The sequence below is a fragment of the Mesocricetus auratus genome, unplaced genomic scaffold (assembly GCF_017639785.1).
Source record: "Mesocricetus auratus isolate SY011 unplaced genomic scaffold, BCM_Maur_2.0 Super-Scaffold_100003, whole genome shotgun sequence".
Taxonomy (NCBI): Eukaryota; Metazoa; Chordata; class Mammalia; order Rodentia; family Cricetidae; genus Mesocricetus; species Mesocricetus auratus.
This window is the reverse complement of record NW_024429188.1, coordinates 32514451-32532373: the sequence shown is the minus strand read 5'-3', so window position 1 is coordinate 32532373 and position 17923 is coordinate 32514451. Positions and strand designations below refer to the sequence as shown.

The window sequence follows — 17923 nt, the reverse complement described above, 5'->3', positions numbered from 1 at the left end:
CACTGTCCCCAGTGAAGCCATCAAGACCATGAAATGCTAGGGTAATCATCCAGGATGCAGTAAGTGTCTATCATTTAACTAATACATAGACCATCTGGATTATAGTTCGTGATATAATTTATTCTCCTCAGATCTCTCATGGTATTGATGGCTAGGCTAACTGTAGCCTGATCAGTTTAACAACAGCAAACATACCAGCTCCTTCCACAGGTTGCAGACACAACATTTGTTTCTTTTTATAAACTTAAAAATTCCCCTTAGGCTCATGTATTTAAATACTTGGTCCCCAGTAAGTGGTGTGTTGGGATATTCGATCCCTGTAAAAAGATATGTTGCTGTTTTTCTCTGATCAGTTTAATGAAGAGATGAACAACCCACAGCTAGACAGGAGAAAATAGGCAGGATTTCCAGGAAGAGATAGAAAATCTAGGAAGAAAAGAGGTGGGATTCACCAGCCAGACATGGGGAGTACAAACAGACATATAGTATGGAAGACAGGTAATGAGAAATGAGGCAGAATTTAGGTTAATATAATGAGTCAATTTAAGTTTTAAGAGCTAGTTGGTGAAAAGTCAAAGCTAAGGCCAAGTTTTCATAATTGATAAGAAGTCTCCGTGTAATTATTTGGGAGCTAGCAGTCCAAAGAGAGTTAACCCTTAGGTACACAATGTGGGAGGGCTCTACTGTTACTGGAGATGTGGGTGAGCCAACCCCAAATTGTGAGAATGGAAAATTTGTCCCCATGTGCCATCTGTTTTGTGGTGGAATAGGTTAGGGAGATCTACCCTCCTCGCCACACGCACCCATCAATATCTGCAGCAGGTGGTAGAACAGAACCTGTGGTAATAAGAGCAGGAGAGACATTTCTTACTCCAACCAGCTACAACACTAGGGAAAGCGGGCCCTGAACCTCACCAGGGCAGAACAACAGAGTCAACCCTATTAGCACACATGTGGATGAAGCAGCTCTGAAATTGAGGTCATGGAGAGCTCTCTCCATTTCTCATCTGTCTTATGGCAGCATAGGCTGTGGCAGGTGGGAGAGCTGGACCTGTGGTCATAAGAGTGGGAGACCTATCAATGACCCCCACCAGTTACAAAACCCAGAGAGCTGGCCCAGCACCACACCAGGGCACCACAAAAGAGTCAACCCTGTTACTGCAGGTGCAAGTGAGCCATCTACAAAATTGTAAGCATAGAGGGTTGGCCACATTTCACATCTGGTGGACTAACTCTACAGCTGCCCAGGCCTAGATCAAAGGATATGACTTGGTCTACCCCATCAACTACACCAACTATGATCTGCTGGAACACATGAAAGGACCTGACCTACATACAGACCCATAGCTACAGGATCTCCACAATACCGGGTAACATCAGGATATCCAGGAGGAGCCATAGGATCGATAAGGTAGTAGAAACCAGAGGCCTTGAATCAAATGAATTAATGACTCTTTGCAATGCACACTTGCAAATAAAGATAAATGAACACAGGGGTTTGGTTCACAATGTGACTCACTGTGTCACACTGCAACTTCCGTGACAAGATTTTTAAATTTTCCCTTTTTCTTTTATTTTTTTCCTTTCTTCTCAAAAATCTTGTTTTATTTGGTGGTTATGTGGGGGCAGCATGTGGATATAAGCAGATGGAGAAAAGAATGGGATGAAGATATATGATGTAAAAGACACATAGAATAAATACATTAAAAATACATTTCTATGGTGTATGTGTGAGTGTATGTGCATGTGCGTGTGTGTGTGCACATGGATGCATATATATACACATGAGTACACACATTCCAAAACATGTGGAGGTCAAGCACAACTTATCAGAGTATGTTCTCTCCTACCATGTAGGTATTGGGGCTTGAACCCAGTCCTCAGGCTTGGCAGCAAGTGTCTTACTTATTGTGGATCTCACCTGAGGATATTTTCTGTGCTTATTTGTAGTTGATTATCCCTGTTCTGATAAGGAACTACAAGATGAGCTCTGGTAAACAGGTTTTATATCTGAAACAATTAAGAGTATACTTTGATTGATAATAAGTTTACCAATGAAATGTGATCTTTTGAGTCATCACTTCAGAATGTCATTTGAAAAATAATTTAATATTTCAAAAATCAATTAATTATAACTTTCTATTATTCTTCAGCTTCTGCCAAAATATCACCTTCAGTTATATTTAAGAATCCACTAATTTTGCTTCTCAAACTTCTAAGTGTGGTATTACCTCAGCAAATGAATAACAGTATAATTTCACAAAGTTTATATAACATGAAAGTTTCTCATTGGATACCACAAAAGCAGAGGCCAAGAAATTATTAATAACTTTGGCAGTGGTAGAACACACCTTTAATCCCAGCACTTGGGAGGCAGAGGTAGGTGGATCTTTGTGAGTTTAAGACCAGCTTGGTCTACAAGAGCTAGTTCTAGGACAGGATCCAAAGCTAAAGCTACAAAGAGAAACCCTGTCTTGAAAAAACAGAAAAATAAAAATAGAAGGAAATCATCACTAATTTAGGTATCCAAAAGGTATGGATTTGTAAGGTCAATGGCAAAGATGTAAGTCATTTAAGGGTAACATAATAAAAATGTAAATGCTGCAATTCTATCTGCCAGTTAATGGAGCCAAACATGAATAAGCATCTAATCAAGGATATCCCCAAATGACAAATCCTAACAGAAACAATACAGGTTTATACATTATGATTTAAATGATAAACCATATTGCCTTTTAGAAAGCATATGAACAAAATTCGCAAGAGTAATTAGTTAATTACAGTTGAGATATCTATCAATTCTTACATAGAATCATTAATTCTCTATTTGTAATTATTTATAATCAGTGTTCTCCAGTATAGTATGCTCCAACCATGAGTTACATATAGTGTAAATATTTTGTTTGTTTTTGTTTCCCTCTTTGCCCTCGAAGTTTTACACTTCTGTCTTAAAATTTTGTATATTGAGAACTATATTTATATGTGAATTTATAATATGACATATACACTAGCACTTTTCATAGTCTCAGAACACAGGAAAGCATTAAGTTATTACTTTCTACATTTGCTGTTGTTCATGCAGGGTCCAATTCTGCATAATTTTTATATTGTGTTTAGTATATGTAACTGTTAAGTTTGAGTAAGACAGAAAATAATAAAGACAAACTAAACTAAAAGTTAAGTAGTCCAGAAATGCACCAACCTTCAGGATCAAGAAGCTTTTCTATGCCTAAGTGACATTTGGCGATGTTGAAGGCATGTTCCAGTCTTTGTGTGGCTGACTGCTGGGAAACCACACTATTCCAATCAAACAGTTCTGGCCTGAAACACACACATACATAAACAAATACAAGTACAAATTAATACACAATTCACTATGAAACTCATTTCAATTCCTAATTGAGATTTTTTATTATTTAAAGTCTAAAGTATGTAAGAATCAACTAATTGTTATTACCTGTGGTGGTTTCAATAAGAATGACCCCATAGGTTCATATGTTTGTTTGTTTGGTCCCCAGTTAGTGAAACTGTCTGGTAAGTACTAGGAGGTAGGGACTTGTTGGAGTAGGTGTGGATTTGTAGGGGTAGGCTCTGGTGATACAAAAGCAGATTCCAGACCAAATCTCCTTCTCTCTCTTGCCTACAACTTGCAGATCAGATGTGGGATACGGTACTAGGATCGTGTCTATTTGTTTGTCATAACTCCACACTATCATGATCATGTAATAAGCCTGTGAAACCAAGCAAGCCCCCAATTAAATGATTTATAAGTTGTCTTGGCCATTGTGTCTCCTCACAGCAATAGTTCAGTAAATAAAATGTCCCTCGATAATATTTTTAATTTAAATAAATCACAATTTTAACTTACAATGCTGACATTTCACATGTTAACTATGTAGAAATTTTGTGAATTATGCCACAGTAAAATTGGAAAAGATAAAATTCCTTAAGAAAATAAGAAGGAAAGTATTGTACTTCATCTATTAATAAAAATTTATTATTCTTAACTAATCTTGAGATTGGGATATGATTCATTCACAAGTAACTCCAAAATTCTTAAGCCTATATCATAGTTCTTCATTGAACTTCTAATTCATCTCATTAAAAAAGAAATCAATAATTTCATGTATTTTTGACATAACAGCACTACTGCGCTCATGAATTCATTATAACAATGGTTGCCTACAGAAGATATTTACAAGATGAAGCTTATGAATATTCTAGTAAAGACAGGAGAGTGGCACAAAAATCCCCAACTGAGGGCTATTGAAAGTTAATGGATGCTAGGACAGGGACAGTATGTCATTTGTTTGTTTGTTTTTAGGTGTATGGATCATGGTGGGTTGACCAAGCTCCAGTTGATGATGCTGCACCCTTGTGATTTGGACAACATTAATTACACTTACTGAGTTGCAAATAGTGGGAACATTAAGTTCCTAGCTCCTGAGTTTGGTTTGTTGCCACCACCTCTATGCTGGGATTTGGTTGGCTTGAGCTTTCATAGTTTTTTTCCATTAATACAGTATCCTTGTAGTCATCAACCAGCTCCAACTCTTAAAATCTTTCCACCCCGCCCCATCTTCTATAATGATCCCTGAGCCTTAAGGGGATGAATGTGAGAATGATGGCCTATTTAGGGCTGAACATTCCACAGTCTTTGATTCTTTGCATGTTGACCAGTTGTGAATCTCTTTGTAAACTTCTATCTACTTTAAGAAGCATTTCTCCTGAAAGTTGAGGAATAAAGAGTCTATAGATATACCAATAAGTCATTGGGAATTGACTTAATATTATATTTATTTAGCAGAATAATAGTAATAGGTTCTCCCCCAGTCATATATGTTTATATACACATTATTGTTGATGATATATGTGCAAAGAATGGATTCTACCTCATGAAGCACAACGTAAATCCAATAAGAACTTTTTTATAATCTCCATAGCAGTTTTACTAATATTGCACCAGTGGAATTAGTTTTCCAGTTTAGCTGCTATTGTAATTCACAGGTTTGTATTTGGGCAAGATTAATGATTATTTTTCTACTCCGGTAGTGTGAAAAGTTCCTTCCAGTATTATCTTCCTGGTTAGTACTAGCTTGATTTATTCATCTTCTGTTACTCAAATAAATGGTATCTTCAGCAACAGAGACTTACCACCAAATTGTGGACAATCGCCAAGAACAATAGTAGTAATCTACAATGTTTGGGGGTCTATGGGACCCCACTGGCCAAAAACTCCAAAGGAGGCAACTCATTTCTGGTACTGAGCTTTTTATTTACTAGCTGCTGGAGTAGAAAGAGTCATGACTCTTTTAGGATTGTGACCCTTGGTAGGGCAGACCTTGCTTGAGGTTAGGCGTTATAATAATGGCAGTTGGCAGCACAAATTGGACTTTATGTTATAATAATACTAATGGCAATAATAACAATAAAACAGGACACAATGTTGGTGGCTAAGGACATTGGGCTCAACCCACAGGAAGATGCATGAGTGACTATGATCAAAATTCGTTGTATTAAATCACTAAAGTATTAATAAATTATTTTTAAAGGCAGATCATTTTATAGCTTTGAACATGGTAACTAAACTAATGAATTAGGTTATCCTGGATTAAACACTAGGTATATCCGTAGTTTAAAAGAGAGATAACAGACAGACAGACAGATAGGCAGACAGAGGACATGCATTTTGAAGTTAGAAAGGGAACATGGTGTCATATGGGAGGGATAGGACAGGGAGTGGGATGTGAATGAGATGAAAATACATTATATACATGTATGAGGTGTTCAAAAGGTAACTAAAACATAATGTGAAAGAAATGAAAACTCTTCCTAATTTCTTACACTTATTTCTTCCATTGTCAATATTCAATAAGCACGCACTTTGAATTTACACCCAGGGAAACACTGTAGTCATTCTTAATGACTCTCAAAGTAACATAACAGTTAACTATATACTCGAAAGTTAAATAACCTCCTGCAATCTCTACTACAATCACACTAATGTGTGTATCCACCATTTTATCACCCATGAATTATTACAATAGTTTCTCAAGCTCCCTCTCTCCCCTCTTTACCCTTGCTAGGCTACTGTTTGCTGAGCTAGAGATATCTGTTAAAATATGTTTCATCATATTCTTATTCTTAAATCTTTACTATGAGTGGAATAAAAATGTGACATTTAACTGTGTTCTACAAGCCTCATCATAATTTTATTCCTCATCAAACCTGATTTTATTTCTATTCTCCCTCCTTATATTCCACAAACCATCTACGTGGCTTGCTGTACAGGTAAATACTACTCTTTCCACTCCTTTGTTAATATTCCATGCCTCAAATCAAACTTGGTTATATAAACAACATTGTATTATTCTGAGTAACACTTTCTACTATTTATCAAATATTTTTTTAATTTGGCTAGACATTGGTGGCGCATGCCTTTAATCCCAGCACTCGGGAGGCAGAGGCAGGTGGATCTTCGTGAGTTTGAGGCCAGGCTGGGCTACAGAGCAAGTGCCAGGATAGGCTCCAAAGGTACACAGAGAAACTCTGTCTCAAAAAATATTTAATTTTATTTTTTATGTCTTTCTCATAATATAAACTATTTTTAGCAATAGGTATTTGTCAATGAGACTTCTGTGTAGATGTTGCTAGAGAGAATATTGTTAGGAACCTATCTGAGGCCTACAGAACATGAAAAGGTTGTATAGGATGGGGCACATTAATTGAAATTGTGGAGAACTAGAATTCTCTTCCTCAAGTAAAAAGTTGATAGACTAGGCTGGCACATTAGATATGCGACCAAGGTTAGATTCAGGAGAATATGGAAAAACAAATATCTACTTGTTTGTGGGGTAAATTATAGGCTAAACTTTAGGGGGAAGTCTTGATATGGAGTGGGGTGTTGAAGAGAGCAAAAAGGGTACTATGGCAAGATGTGGGCAGAATAAGTCTAAGCTTGACCCTGGAAACTGGCTACAGCACAACAGTTTTTTTTTACTGGCTGACCCTCTTTCCATTTTTTTTAAAATTTATTTTTCAGTTTAAATGTAGATAAGAAACAAGGTTGATTCACAAGTCAGTTCCAGGTCCCTCTCCCTTTCCCTCCCCTCCTCCTGTGCCCTCTCCCCAACCCCCCCCCCCATTATACCCTCATTTGCCCAGGGAGGGTGAGGCCCTCCATGGGGGTGTCCATAGTCTGTCATTTCATATAGGGCAGGGCCTAGACCCTTCCCCAAGAGTTCAGGGTGAGAGTGCACCTCACATTGTTGGATGGGAGTCCAAAGTCCGTGTGTATACTCAGGATGGGTACTGATCTGCTGCCCAAGGCTTGATAGATTACCAAGGCCTCCTCACTGACAATCACATTCAGGGGGTCTTGATCAGTCCCATGCTAGATTCCCAGGCTAATGCCTGGGATTCAAGAGTTAACCTTTGTCAGGTCAGCTGTTTCTGCGGGTTAAACCAGCCCAGTCTTAATCCCTTTGATCATCAGTCCTCCCTCTCTTTTACTGGCTTTCTTGAATTCAGCTCAGTACTTAACCTAGGGAGTCTGCCTCTTCTTCGATCAGCCACTGAATGAAGTTTCTGTTTCCCAGACTCTCTGGCCATAGGATTGTAGGCTGGCACTCCCCAGATCTATGTCTAAAATCCATATATGAGAGAGTACATGCCATGTTTCTCTTTTTGTGACTGGGTTACCTCACTCAGGATGGTTTCTTCTAGTGTCATCCATTTGCCTGCGAATCTCAGGAATCCATTATTTTTTTCTGCTGAATAGTACTCCATTGTGTAGATGTACCACATTTTTTCTATCCACTCTTCAGTTGAGGGACCTCTAGGTTGCTTCCAAATTCTGGCTATTACAAATAAAGCTGCTATGAACATAGTGGAACAGACATCTTTGTTGTATGAATGGGCATCTTTTGGATATATGCCTAAGAGTGGAGTTGCTGGGTCTTGTGGTAGGTTTATTCCCATTTTTCTGAGGAATCTCCATACTGATTTCCAAAGGGCTGAACCAGTTGGCACTCCCACCAACAATGGAGGAGTGTCCCTCTTTCACCACATCCTCTCCAACAAAAATTGTCATTGGTGTTTCTGATTTAAGCCATTCTGACAGGAGTGAGATGATATCTCAGAGTTGTTTTGATTTGCATTTCCCTGATGGCTAAGGATGTTGAGCACTTTCTCAAGTACCTCTCAGCCATTTTAGACTCCTCTAGTGAAAACTCTCTATTTAGTTCTGCAGCCCACTTTTTAATTGGGTCCTTTGATGTTTTGGAGACTTGCTTCTTGAGTTCTTTGTAAATTTTGGAGATCAACCCTCTGTCAGAGATGGGATTAGTGAATATTTTTCCCATTCTGTGGGCTGCCTTTTTGTCTTGCTGACTGTGTCCTTTGCCTTACAGAAGCTTCTCAGTTTCAGGAGGTCCCATTTATTAATGTTGATCTCACTGTCTGTGCTAGTGGTGTTATGTTCAGGAAGCTGTCTCCTGTACCAATTCCTTCAAGGGCACCACCCACTTTGTCTTCTAAGAGGTTCAGTGTGGCTGGATTTATGTTGAGGTCTTTGATCCATTTGGACTTAAGTTTTGTGCATGGCGATAAACATGGATTGATCCGCAGTCTTCTACATGCCAGCCTCCAGTTATGCCAGAACCATTTGTTGAAGATGCTTTCTTTATTCCATTGTATATTTTTAGCTTCTTTGTCAAAGATCAGGTGTTCGTACGTGTGTGGGTTAATATGCGGGTTTTCAATTCGATTCCATTGGTCTACCTGTCTATTTTTGTGCCAATACCAAGCTGTTTTCAGGACTATAGCTCTATAATAGAGCTTGAGGTCAGGGATGGTGATGACTCCGGACGTTGCCTTGTTGAACAGGGTTGTTTTGACTATCCTGGGTCTTTTGTTTTTCCATACAAAATTGATTATTGTTCTATCAAGGTCTGTGAAGAATTGTGCTTGGATTTTAATGGGGATTGCATTGAATCTGTAGACTGCTTTTGGCAGGATTGCCATTTTTACTACATTGATCCTACCTATCCAAGAGCATGGGAGATCTTTCCATTTTCTGAGGACTTCTTTCATTTCTTTCTTTAAAGATTCAAAATTCTTGCGATACAGGTCTTTCACTTGTTTGGTTAGCGTTAGCCCAAGGTATTTTGTGTTGTTTGTGGCAATTGTAAAGGGTGATGTTTCTCTGATTTATTTTTCAGCCCTTTTATCATTTGTATATAGTAGGGCTACTGATTTTCTTGAGTTGATTTTGTAGCCTGCCACTTTGCTGAAGGTGTTAATCAGCTGTAAGAGTTCCCTGGTAGAGTTCTTTGGGTCATTGATGTAAACTATCATATCATCTGCAAACAGTGAAAGTTTGACCTCTTCCTTCCCAATTTGTATCCCCTTGACCCCCCTTTGTTGTCGTATGGCAATAGCTAGAACTTCAAGTACCATGTTGAAAAGGTATGGAGATAGTGGACAGCCTTGTTTTGTTCCTGATTTTAGAGGAATTGTGTTGAGTTTCTGTCCATTTAGTTTGATGTTGGCTGTTGGTTTACTGTATATAGCATTTATTATGGTTAAGTATGTCCCTGTTATCCCAGATCTCTCCAAGACCTTTATCATGAAGGGGTGTTGGATTTTGTCAAAGGCTTTTTCAGCATCTACTGAGATGATCATGTGATTTTTGTTTTTCAGCTTGTTTATATGGTGGATTACATTGATGGGTTTTCGTATGTTGAACCATCCCTGCATCCCTGGGATGAAACCTACTTGATCATGGTGAATGATTGTTTTGTTGTGTTCTTGGATCCAATTTGCCAGTATTTTATTGAGTATTTTTGCATCAATGTTCATGAGGGATATTGGTCTGAAGTTCTCTTTCTTAGTTGTATCTTTGTGTGGCTTGGGGATCAAGGTTATTGAAGCCTCAAAGAAAGAGTTTGACAAAGACCCTTCTGCTTATATTGTATGGAATACTTTGAGAAGAATTGTTATAAGCTGTTCTTTGAATTTCTGGTAGAATTCTGCACTGAGGCCATCTGGACCTGGACTTTTTTTGGTTGGGAGACTTTTGATGACTGCTTCTATTTCCATAGGGGTTATAGGTCTATTTAAATTGCTTATCTGTTCTTGATTTAGTTTTGGCAAGTGATAGCTATCCAGGAAGTCGTCCATTTCCTTTACATTTTCAAAATGTGAGTGTCAGTGAGAAGGCCTGGGCAACCTATGGGGCCCTGAGCTGTGGATCAGTGTTTATCCCTGGTATACAAACTGTCTTCGTGTGCCTATAGCACAAAGAGAGATGCTCTCTCAGCCTGGACTCTTAGGGGAGTGCCTGGACCCTACCATGAGTAAAATGACAGACTCTAGATATCCCCTATGGGGAAGGATTTGGCAATAGGGTGGGAGGGGCGGAAGGGGAGGTAGAGGGAACTGGGATTCACATGTAAAACAAGCTATTTAAAATTAAAATAAAAAAATTTTGTGGAATACAGGTTTTCAAAGTATGACCTAATGATTCTCTGGATTTCCTCAGAGTCTGTTGTTATGTCCCCCTTTTCATTTCTGATTTTGTTAATTTGCATGTTCACTCTCTGCTGTTTGGTAAGTTTGGGCAAAGGTTTGTCTATCTTGTTGATTTTCTCAAAGAACCAACTCTTTGTTGCACAACAGTTTAAGATAGAATTAAGCAAATAATTGGGAATTGGGGCTCTACAAAAGCCTAGATGTTGCTCTTAAATGACTAGATATCTTTACTGCATGGTTCTGGAGGTTAGACTATTCTAGGCACTGGATGTGGAATACCAGTTAGATCCCTTGTGTGTGTGCGTGAAAAAAACAAGTATCCTATGTATGGCGCAAGTATTATGTATGTGATGGGGTCCTAAACAGGCCTCACCATGGGTGTAGTCACTCACGGGATGTCTGGATATGGAGTAATATGGTCTAAGAATCGCAAGTATACTGTGGGTGGACATGAGTAGGTTATGTCTTTGTAGGTGAGTAGGTGTTGACCTTATAGGAGATGATAGAATTAGACAGGGTCTTGGCATTTGGGACCATACAGAAGTCTAGCACTCTCTACTGCAAGGGGAAGGCAGCCAGATTATCACTTGACATTGACTGAGGTATTCAGAATAGATAAGATGGAAGGTGGAACAAGTGTCTTGTTGTGGGTGGGATACCTAACAGGTAAACACTGGGGGAGGGCATGGGAAGTCTGGTTATTGAATAGATTGGTATAGGAGACACAAAGTGTCCTACGGGTATATGAAGATACATCAGATAATGGTGGGAGGCTACCATGTGACATGAAATTTAGGACTTGCTGAAGCCTAGAAATCCCTATTGCAATGGGTAGGAAGCCAGACTACACTGAAGCAATAGTTGGGGATACTGTGCTAGATCCAGGGGATGTAAAACTATAAGCATCCAATGAGGAGGGTGCTCACCAGGGTAGAATCTGGGTAATATTGTAGCTAATATTGTAAAGTTAGGTAGTACAGGCAGTGAAGTATTCTGGAAGGAGCCTAAACATTGGATATAGCATAGAGTGAGGCAAAATGAGGCCCAGGCACTGAATTTGGGACTCTGTGGAAAGCTAGACTCACTACTCCACAGTGCTGGTGGCCAGACTAGGTCAGAGTACTAGATCCCAGACTAGATCCAGTTGATGTAGAAAAACAAGCTTCCAGTGTGTGGGAAGGCATACTCAAGAGGATTGACACTGAGTGAGGGTGTGCGAAGTCTAGGTGTAGAATTGGGGTGAAAAAGGCAGTATAAAGGATAATGTGGGTGAGTGCAGTAAGGTGTAGTCTTGGCAGGAAGACTGGTGTTGGCTACAGCACAGGAGGAGGTGGTGGGACAAAGTTGGGGAAAGGGGAACCCTCATGAAGCCAAGAGGTACACTTTTCAAAGGACAGACAGCCAGTCTAATGAGGGACACTGTCTGTGCTACTTAAGAGAGAGCAGGCAGGTGGAAAAACTAGTATCTCTCTGTATGTGGAATACCCAACAGGCTAGACACTGGGAGAAGATTTGAAAGTTTCCGTGCAATAGGAAACAAGGTTCCTTGTAAGTAGATCCTGGTAGAGTAGATTCTGCTGGGACAGGGCATAGAAGAGATTTTTGAGACAAGGCTAGAGACAGGATTTAGGATGTTTATGCCAAGAGGTCCCTACTTTAAGGGGCATGAAGTCAGACTAGGCCAACTATCTGACTGTGATCTGAAGCTAGATCCAGGTGTTGTGAAAAATAAGCATCCAATGAGTACGTGTGTGCAGGATTACTCAAGAAGTTTGATTCTAGAGGAGGACATGGGAAGTCAGAACAAGGAGTAGTGGGGTATAGACAGTACAAAGGATACTATAGGCAGATATGGAGAGGACAGGAACATTAATAGGAAGCTACATGTTAGCTATAGAACAGAAAGGAGTGTTGAACTAAGCCGGGGCCAGGAGTTTGGGATCTTGTTGAATCCCAGAGGCAAGTGCTGTAAATCTTGGAATGTAGACTATAAGCCCTGCCTGGGTGGGGGGGGGACTCAGGTTCTGTTTTACAGTATGCAGAAAATATTATCTATAGTGCAGCTGGGTACTCAACAGGATAAAACCTAGGAGAGGGTGTGAGAAGACTGGGAATTGGTTATGGTATTTAGGCAGCATGAAGAGTCTGTGGGTAAATACGGATAAGGAAGGCAAGAGATTGAACGTTGGCTGCAGGACAAAATAAGGTGGCAGAACTATCCAGGACTTGTGACTTCAGACATTGTTTGAAACCTAGAGGTCACTACTGTAAGACTCAGAGTTCAGAATAGGATGAAGCACTAGTTGTGTTATGTAGGATAGACCAGGCAGAATATGAAAAAAAACATATTTGGTTAGGTGCTTCAGGGAGGGAGGATAGTAATCAGGCTAGACCCCAGAGGAGGATGTGAGAAAACATGGTGTGGAGTCAGGTGATATAGGTAGTAAAAAGTATTATGGATAGATGCAGGCATCACAGAATATGGCAGAATCCTAGATAGGGGCTATAGCACAGGAGGAGTTACCGGGACTAGGCTTGGCTGAAAGATTTGGAAACCTGTAGAAGCCTACAGCTTGCATGTTCAAGGCAGAGGTGTCCAGAGTTGTTCAGGCATCATGTGGAAAAAGAAACATTCATTTGTGTGTTGGGGATTATTCACTAGGCAAAACCCTTGGAGAAGGAAATGAGAAGCCCTGATATGTAGTTTAAACATCAAAATATGTCTTATGGAAGGATGCAGGTAGGGTGGTTCTTGTTGGTAATATAGATCCACACTACAGCACAAAGGAATGTGGTAGGGCAAGGCCATTCGGAGTCATTAGATTCTGCAAACTAGGCTATGGTACTGGGATAGATTTTGCCATCAGTATGCGGGAAAACATTTACCAAGAGCATCTTTGGGTTTGCACAACAGACTTGAACCTGAAGAAGACATGGAAAACAAGGGTAGGGATTGGGTTGTACAGGCAGCAGAAGGGGTCCTGTGAGTAAGTGTTCTAACAATGAATCCCTGCAGAAACCTAGCTGTTGCCTATATCACAGGAGTGAATTGTGGTACTAGTCAGGAGAAAAGGATTTGGGACCCTCCCATAAGCTAGAAGTCACTACTAGTGAGATCAATCAGCTATTCTAGGGATGACACTAGATGTTGCATATAGTCTGGATTCCAATGCATTTGGAATACAGTAAACTGGTGCAGAGGGTTATTCACCTTTCTAGATTTTGGATTAAGATTTGGATAGTCTAGGCATGGAGAGTGATGATGTAGGCAATCCAAACTCCTGTAGATTGATGTGGGAGGAATAGGCTTGGGATAGATTTAGCAGGATTTGGGGGGTGGGAAGTATCACTAGGGTTTATCCTTCAGGTTCGACTCTGGAGAGGATCTGGGAAATCTGGGCATGGGGTTGGGTTGTATAGGTAGAAAAAAGGTCCCGTAGGTGTTGTTACATTGGGTTCTTACAGGAACCTAGATTATTACCTTTAGCAAAGGAGTGAATGATGGGACTATGCTGGAGAAAAGGATATGAGACCCTGATAAAAACTTGAAGTCATTACAGGTGAGAACAAGGAGATTTACTAGGGATGCTACTGGATTTCTATCCAATCTAAATTCTACTGGATTTGGAAAACAATTATCAGTTGTAGAGGGGTATTTAACTCTTGAGACTATGGATGAGGATTTGGACAGATTGGTAATGTAATGAGTGAAGTATCAATCAAAGTTTCTGTGGTTTGATGTGGGATGGGTGTACCTGATGGGAATCAGGATGCTGTACATAAATCCGAGAGACTGCTAGTGGGAATGCCTGAGGAAGGCCTTGACACTGGCTACTGGACCTGGGCTGGAAACAGCCCTATGTGACAAAACAAGTAGGGTGTTGACTCAACAATTTAGACCCTCTGGAAGACATGAAAAGTCTGAATAAGGAATAATGCATTATAGTTTACACAAAGTTTCCTGAGGATGGATGATTGTAGGGTTGGTCATAGATGGAGACTGAATGCTAGTTACAGTTCAGGATGATTTGTCATACCAGTCTGAGCTGAGGAATTTGGGACCCTACTCCCTAGATGTCCCTACTGCAAGGGGCAGCAGCCAGACTAGCCAAGGGTGCTGGCTATGGAACTCAGGCTAGATTCAGATGGATATGCAATTTTTCACAGACCGTGAAAGAACAATAATCAACTTTGTATGGAAAACCAAAAAAACAGGATAGCCAAAACAACCCTGTACAAGGAAGGAACTTCTTGAGGCAGGACCGCCCCTGACTTCAAGATCTATTATAGAGATATACTCCTGAAAACAGCTTCATATTGGGACATAAATAGACAGGTAGACTAGTGGAATAGAATTTAAAAACCTGATCTTAACACATACACCAGGAACATCTGATTTTTGACAAATAATCTAAAATTATACAATGGAAAAGAGAAAGCATCTTCAACAAACGATGCTGGAATAACTGTATGCTAGCATGAGGAAGATTGCAGATAGATCCATGTCTATCATCATGCACAAAACATATCTAAATGGATCAAAGACCTCAACATAAATCTAGCCACACTGAACCTCTTAGAGGAGAAAATGGGAATTACCCTAGAACAAATTGGTATAGGAGACAACTTCCTGAACATAACTCCAACAGCACTGACACTGAAATCTACAATTAGCAAATGAAATTCCTGAAACTGAGAAGCTTCTTTAAGGCAAAGGATACAGTCAACAAGACAAATGGCAGCCACAGAATGGGAAAATGTGTTCACCCACCCTACATCTTACAGAAGGCTGATTTCCAAAATATAAAATGAACTCAAGAAACTAGTCACCAAAACACCAAATAATCCAATTAAAAAGTGGCATAAAGAACTAGATAGATAATTCTCAATAGAGGAGTCTAAAATGGCTGAGAGGGACTTGAGAAAGTGCTCAACATCCTTAGCCATCTCAGAAATGCAAATCAAAACAACCATCTCATTCCCTTCAGAATGGCTAAAATCAAAAACACCAATGACAATTTATGCTGGAGAGGATGTGGTAAAAGGGGAACACTCCTCCATTGCTGGTGGGAGTGCCAACTTGTTCAGCCACTTTGGAAATCAGTATGGAGATTCCTCAGAGAAATGGGAATAAACCTACCACAAGACCCAGCAACTCCACTCTTAGGTATATATCCAGAAGATGCCCATTCATACAACAAGGATGTCTGTTCCACTATCTTCATAGCAGCATTATTTGTAATAGCCAGAACTTGGAATCAACCTAGATTCCCCTCAACCAAAAAGTAGATAGAGAAAATGTGGTACATTTACACAATGGAGTACTATTCAGCAGAAAAAAAACAATGGAATCCTGAAATTTGCAGGCAAATGGATGGCACTAGAAGAAACCATCCTGAGTAAGGTAACCCAGTCACAAAAAGACAAACATGGTACACACTCTCTCATATATGAATTTTATACATAGATCTGGGGAGTGCAAGCCTACAATTCTACAGCCAGAGAGTCTGGGGAACAGAACCTTCATCCAGTGGCTGATGGAAGCAGAGGTAGACTCCCACAGCTAAACACTGAGCTGAACTCAAGGAACCCAGTGACAGAGAGGGAGGACTGATGACTAAAGGGGTTAAGACTGGGCTGGTTTAACCCCCAGAAACAGCTGACCTGGCAAGGGTTAGATCTTGAATCCCAGACTGATAGGAAATACAGATCAAAACTACTCTGAGACACCATCTTACGTCTGTCCGAATGGCTAAAATCAAAAACACCAATGACAGTTTAGGTGGGAGAGGATGTGGAGAAAGGGGAACACTCCTCCACTGCTTATGGTACTGCAAACTCGTACAGCCTCTTTGGAAATCTGTATGGCAGTTCCTCAGCGTAATGGGAATCAGTATACCACAACATCCAGCAATTCCACTCTTAGGCATATACCCAAAAGATGTACATTCATGCAACATGGACATCTGTTCAACTACATTCAAAGCAGCAGTATTTGTAATAGGCAGAACCTGGAAGCAACCTAGATTCCCTTCAACTGATGCATGGATAAGGAAAATGTGGTTAATTTACACACTGGAGTACTACTCAGTGGAAAAAAAAACAATGCAATCTTGAAACTCACAGGCAAATGGATGGAACTAGAAGAAACCTTCCTAAACAAGGTAACCCAATCCCCCAAAACAAGCATGATATGTATTCACTCATATATGTATTTTAGACACAGAGCAAAGCATTTCTAGCCTACAATCTACACTGCCAGAGAAGCTAGGAAACAATGAAGATGCTGAGGGAGACATAGATAGCCACCTGGATAAGAGGAAAGTGACAAGATCTCCTGAGAAAATTAGGAGCATGAGGAGGATGGGAGTAGGAGTTAGGAGAAAGAGAAGGGGAGAATAGGAGGGAAGAGGAAGACATGAGGGAGCAAGAAGATTGAGTGTGGTGAAAAACAAAGGCAAGCAAGAAAAAGAGATACAATAGTAGCCATTATAGGTTTAGAGAAAGCTGGCACTAGGGAAATATCCAGAGATCCAGGATAACACCAATTTATAATCTAAGCAATAGTCTAGAGGCTACCTTAAATGCCCTTCCCTGATAATGAGATTGATGATTACCTTATACGTCATCCTGGATTCTTAATCCAGTAGCTGATGGAAGGAGAATCTCAGACACCCACAGCTAATCACTGAGCTGAAACCCAGAAATCCAGTTGCAGAGAGCAAGGTGTTATGAGCTAAGGGGTCAAGTCCAGATTGGAGAACAGTCTACCTTAAAAAGGTAGAGCTCATGGGCCTCAGACTGATACCTGGGAAACCAACATAAGACCTACCCAGAACCACTGAACCTGGGTATCATTAAGGAGGCATGGGCAATCTATGGGGCCTCTAGTAGTGGGTCAGTATTTACCCGTAGTATAGGAATGGACTTTGGGAGCCCATTCCACAAAGAAGGATACTCTCTCAGCCTAGACACAAGGGGGAGGGCCTAGGACCTGCTCCAAATGATATGACAGACTTTGATGATCCCCCATGGAAGGCCTCATCCTCCCTGGGAGCAGTAAGAAGGGGATGGGATAGGGGATCGGTGGGTGGCAGGAGAGGAGGGGAGGGAGAGGAAACTGGGATTCATATGTAAAGCAAGTTTGTTTCTAATTTAAATGAAAATAAACATAAAAGAGTGCATTTGGGTTACACAACAGGCTTGACTCTGGAGATGACATGGGAATTTGGATATTGAGTGGGGATACATAGGTAACAGGAAACGTCCTGTGGTTATATCTTGTTAATGTGGGTCTTGCCAGGAACCTAGCTGTTGCCTATAGCACAGGTGTGAATGATGGGACTAGGCTGGAGAAAAGGATTTGTGATCCTACCCAAAGTATGTGTGA

General features: G+C 40.3%; 1 protein-coding gene across 8 annotated transcripts in view; it reads right to left on the bottom strand.

The window, feature by feature from the left end:
- The window catches only part of Dmd (dystrophin), a 2157616-nt gene that overhangs the window by 1556906 nt on the left and 582787 nt on the right, over nucleotides 1-17923 (bottom strand). For all 8 annotated transcript variants that reach the window (XM_040744180.1, XM_021232987.2, XM_040744181.1 and 5 more), the window contains exon 7: nucleotides 3203-3321. In XM_040744180.1, coding sequence (XP_040600114.1) covers nucleotides 3203-3321 — 119 coding nt within the window. The remainder of the gene's footprint in view (nucleotides 1-3202; nucleotides 3322-17923) is intronic.